The sequence below is a fragment of the Pygoscelis adeliae genome, unplaced genomic scaffold (assembly GCF_000699105.1).
Source record: "Pygoscelis adeliae isolate BGI_AS28 unplaced genomic scaffold, ASM69910v1 Scaffold720, whole genome shotgun sequence".
Taxonomy (NCBI): Eukaryota; Metazoa; Chordata; class Aves; order Sphenisciformes; family Spheniscidae; genus Pygoscelis; species Pygoscelis adeliae.
The window spans coordinates 12,297-17,177 of NW_008823929.1; the positions used below are offsets into that span (position 1 = coordinate 12,297).

Genomic DNA, 4,881 nt, shown 5'->3' on the forward strand with positions numbered 1-4,881 from the left:
TATCAGCTCTCTTAGGGGAGGGCAAAGCAGACTGCACTCGTCTGCCTCACCGATCCATCCCCCTCTGCCCCAAACCATCTCTCCCACAGTGCTGCAGTCCTTTGGGGAAGACAGCAATGTCTCCTTCTTTCCTCCCTTTGTTTCCTCCTTTCTTTAATACCATTTAAGCAACTGAAAACTGAGACGGGGCCAAGCCCGGATAGACTGCACGCAGGTAACCCACGGACCACGCAGTAACCCATCCCCAGGCAGCAATGGGAGCGTTTGCAGGTCTCTCTGTTCCCCCCAAGGACCTTCATCCCACTTGTTCCTGCAGACGTTAATTCCTGATCCCATGTGGGTTTAGCTGAAGCTATTGCTGCCCTCCCCGGCCATTTTAGGGAGCGTAGGGAGTGCCCTAGGCCGTCGCTGCATCCCGGAGGTGCATGGGTTTGCTGCCAAGCCCTATGCACGAGCGTTACCTTGCTAGTGACCGTAGCGTTGGACCCCTTCGCCACTGGAGAGCTGGTTGCTTGCACAAACAAGTAGTCATTGTCCAAGAGAGGCCAGGAGCCCTCCACTCGGCAAGTGTGGAAGTCATCATGGAAAGTGCGGATATGGGGGTCCCCGAAAGCCGCGCAGTGCTGGTAGCTGGGGGGCTGGCCGTGCTTGTAGAGAAAACTCTTCTCATAGTTGCAGATATCGAGAGACTCGAAGCCCTGATGGTTGGGGGCCGGGGGCCGGGGTCGGGGCGGCGATGTGGGACCCTCCTTGGAGCAGTTGTTCTGGATCATGAGGTCCTCGATGCCGTGGACGGCGGAGTGGTAGGCCAGGTCGCCCCGGCACGTGCGAGCTGTCTTGCGGGTGCAGTGGGAGTAGGAGCGGAGGGCGTTGCAGTACGCCGCGTTCCTGTTGGAGCCGCGCAGGTTGAGGGTGGCAGCCACGTACTCCGAGTTGCAGCGCAGGATCTTGCACTGGGAAGAAACTGGGAGAGACGGGACGGCCCGGGGCATCCCAGTAGAGCTGTAGGAGGGGGGAAGGGCAGCCCCTTCTCCTCCCGCCACCTCCCACCATCTGGCCCACTCCAGATCTCATGATGGAGACACTTTTTGGAAGCACTTCTCTCCCTATATTAATGAACGCAGCGGCCAGTTTAAATGACCTGCTTCTTACGTGCCCGAGGGGAACGAATCCGGGGTTGCCTGCTGCAGAAACAGGCTGGAGCCCGGCGCGGAGGGCCGTCACGGGGCCCAAGGGGCGTCCTGAAGCAACTGGGATGTGAGATTGTACCCGGGGCACGAGCACTGCCGAGAGCCAGGGCAGCAGTTGTGACTGTGGCCCTGGGACGTGGCTCAGACGGAGATTCTTCGCCCCGGGGCTTGCCGGGGACAAACGGGAATTCCTGAGCTACGAAACCCCTTCTTCCCACTTCAACCTTGGCCGGGCCGTGCAATCGTTTTTTCGTGCTAGGCTCGACCGCACCAAGGACATCCTGCCCCTCAAATGGGATTTCTCTGTGCTACGGAAGGCAGTGCCATGTGCCACAGCTCCAGGAGAGCTAAGGAACTGGCCCCAGCGGGGATCATTTAGCTCATTAAGCAGAGGGGTTATAAGGGACGGCTGCCCTTGCAGGCTGGGCTGGGTGTTGGGGTGGGTGAATTTGGGTTTTGCAGGATGTGGGGCTCAGCCCTCCTAGCAGATTGTCTGGGTTGCAGGAAGGAAAGTGAGGGACTGAGTGATGGATGTGGCCGGTGCCTTTTCCTGGAAGACCTTGGAATTTGGCTGGTCCCTGTGCCCTGCTGTCGCTGTCTTACCTTGGGAGATAATAGAGCTTTTAAGGGTTCTCCCAAGGGAAACAGCCTGCTGCAGGAGAGCAGGGGGATGCTTTCCTTGCTGAGGCTACCCTGGTAGGGGCAGGTGATGCTGGTGGGAATGCTGCCTGCCCTTCCCTCTGGCTGTGGCGGGCCAAGGGCACACTGATACTGCCTGAGCCTTACGGCTGCGACGAGAGGATCTTCTGCTTGCTCCAGGCACCTCCCAGGAGCTCTGCTGTGGTTGCACCCTCCCTGTACCCTGGGGCTGCAGCTCCCATGGGTATCCTTGCCAGGGATACGGCTCTGCCCATGCAGATCCTTACCATGCCTGCAGAAGAGGAGGAGGAAGAGAGCTCGAAGGAAGAAGCTGGGGTTTTCCTGCTGCCCTGGGCTCTTACTGCAGGCAGGTTTCCCCATTCCAATCCATGCAGAGCCTGGGGGGTTGCTCACCCTCTGGCTTGTCTCCGCTTCATTCAGCAGGTCCCCTAGAAGCAAAGTGGAGGTGGGATCTGAGAGGTGCCAGCAAATGTGAGCTGCTGCAGGTACGGAGCTGCCAGCATCCAGGCAGCTGCCAAACGTGGCCCTGCAGGGCTTGGCTGCACTGCTGCCTCTCGGGGGGAGGCAAGCTTTTGAGCAAAATCCCGGAGGGTTTGGTTTTTTTAACTGCTTTCAATCACTGCGGCTCTCGTCTTCCACCCCGAGGCAGCTGCGCTGTGTAGTTCAGTGTGTCAAAAATTTAAAGCTTCCAGCTGCCCTTGGAGAGGATCGGTGAGCTCCAGGGGCTCAAAGAGACTTCACAGCAGGGCTGCGAGCAGCCGATGAGTGCAGAGAGGACCCAAACTGTCCTACATGTGGGGTGCAGCACGGGCTGCCTCTGGCCTGCTGCTGTCCCCACCAAAACGAAGGTTTGGAGCACAGCATCCAAGGGGATAGGAGTTGAAAAGCCAAATTATAAGTGCGACTGCCATGACGTCCACAGCCAGCACCACCGGGGGATACCAGCACCTCCCGCTCCACCAAAAACCTGCATCCAGGTTCCCTCAAAGCTGGGAGTCGTGCTCTCACGTTCCACCTTTTCCCCCTTGCTTGCGCCAGCTCTGGTTGCTCCCTGGGTGCTGGGGGGGCTCGAGCTGGCTGGAAGGGGAGTGCAAGAAGCTGCATGCATCCAGACAGTGGGCTGCGGCAGGAGGAGGTGCAGCCGCAGGGAAAATTTAACTTCCCTTGTGCTTCGTCAGGGCTGGGGATTTGAGTCCTCGGTGGCTTATTTTAACAGCCGGTTATTAGTCACTTGTTAGTCAAAGGGCCTCTTGCAAAGGTCCTTTTGACACTGCTGCATGTGAAATCAGTATTTTTTTTTCTCCCCTTTAGCTTGTGTGAGGTGCCAGTTGCCAGAGGCTGATGCTCAACGGTGATGTGTCTGTGCCTGGTACCCTCGGCAGCCCAAGGAGTTGATATTACTGACGCTGCGATTGCTAGTAAGTGTAAGCTGCAACCAGGGGGGACGAGAGACTGAATTCTCATCCTTTTCTCAAAAAAAGGAGAAATCACAGTCCTACCAGCTCCGTCTAGCACCTTTCAGCTCCCTTTGTCACGGCTACAGCCGGCCAACAACCGCCGTTAGTTGTACTGGCTGGCACGGTGACGTAGCTGAGTGCTGGCGGCCCCCCGCGTTCCTCTGCCAGCTGGATTAATGGCTAACGGGGCAGATGTCTGGAGCAAAAACATGCTTCAGACCTGCTGGCGATGCTCTGGCTGCCAGCTGCTCTTGGCAGCGAGGACAAGCTGAGCTGATAGAGGGGTGAAAGTGGTCTCTGCAGCCCTGGGGCACGGGGACGCGAGCCCCGGTGCTGGGAATTGGGAACTAGGCTCCTGTTTGGTGTGTGCTGGTGAGCGAGGTACAAGCAGACTGTGCGCTCCGATCCTCCTCCGATGGCCGGCGCTTGCTCTGTCATGTCTCGCCCTCTCTGGCTTGACCCTATTTGACCAGGCTCAGCGCCTTTCTTGGGGCTCACAGGAGCTAGTGACCCCTCGGCACTACCCCCCAAAATCCCCTGGAGGTGGTGACGTGGAGGGGACTTGGCGCAACACTTGGCAGATAAACAGCTGGTTAATGTGTAGCGGAGAAGCGTGGCTCTGGCCGGGGCAAGGAGAGGCCCTGCCGTGGGTCCTGCAGGCAGCAGGACTTTCTTTGGGACGTCCTGACCCCAATGGCATTAGGAGAAAGGCAGTAGCAGCAGTTAGAGATGCTCCGCAAGCCCAAGGTGATGCCACCTGTGAGGGGAGATGGATGGTTTCTGGCTGTGCCAGGCAGGGCAGCAAGAGGGGCTCGGACACCCCAGTCCTCCCTGTTTGGGGTCACCTACATGTGGAACCGGACCCTGGAGCACCCCTGGGTGCCAGTGCCCGTGTCCTGCTCCTCGGACCCTCGTCCCTGCCCTTGCTTTGCTGCAGCCTCACTCACCTGCATCAGCCTCCTCCGGAGACGAGCTGGCTCCCAGTGCAGGGAGCTCCTTCCCTGGTGGACAGACGGGCTGGCTTGTCCTTGTCACCCAGCTCTACCCCAAGTGACAGCCAGAGAGATCCATGGGATGACAGCCGGGAAAATGCCAACCTCAGTCCTGGGCACCTCCATGGCCTCGCAGCCGGATAAAATCCAGGGTGCTGGTGTGGAAAGCCCAGCCGGGGGTGCGGGGAGCGGACCCCGCTGCAGGGCACCGCGGTCCCTGCTCTTCCTCCCCGGCTACCTTTGCTCCGTCCTCTTCCCCCCCCCAGGGCAGAGGATGGGTGTTGAAATAGATCCGCCTAAATTTAGACAGGCTAAACCCCAGCCAAGAACAACAAACGGAGGGGGCAGAGGGAGATGGTGTGTGGCAAGGGGAGGGCGGAGGAGCCCGAGGAGGAGGTGGGAGCCCCCAGACCACCCTAGCTGGGTGGTTCTACTCGGTGGTATGGGGACACGTCACTTGTGGGGTGCAGCACGGGCTGCGGGAGCTGGCTTCCTTGGAGCTACCTGGTTTTCCTTCCTTGGGTGATATTGCAACCCCCCGCCCGCACCCCTGTGGAGCGAGTCCCTGGGGAAAAGCACTGT

At 59.2% G+C, this 4,881-nt stretch overlaps 1 protein-coding gene across 1 annotated transcript in view; it reads right to left on the reverse strand.

The window, feature by feature from the left end:
- The window catches only part of HFE2 (hemochromatosis type 2 (juvenile)), a 6,943-nt gene extending 2,303 nt beyond the window's left edge, over nt 1-4,640 (reverse strand). Inside the window, exons 1-3 of the mRNA XM_009320801.1 lie at nt 4,255-4,640; nt 2,117-2,278; nt 462-964 (exon numbers count right to left, since the gene is read on the reverse strand). Coding sequence (XP_009319076.1) covers nt 462-964; nt 2,117-2,210 — 597 coding nt within the window. The 5' untranslated portion in view covers nt 2,211-2,278; nt 4,255-4,640. The remainder of the gene's footprint in view (nt 1-461; nt 965-2,116; nt 2,279-4,254) is intronic.
- Between the last annotated feature and the right edge of the window lie 241 nt (nt 4,641-4,881).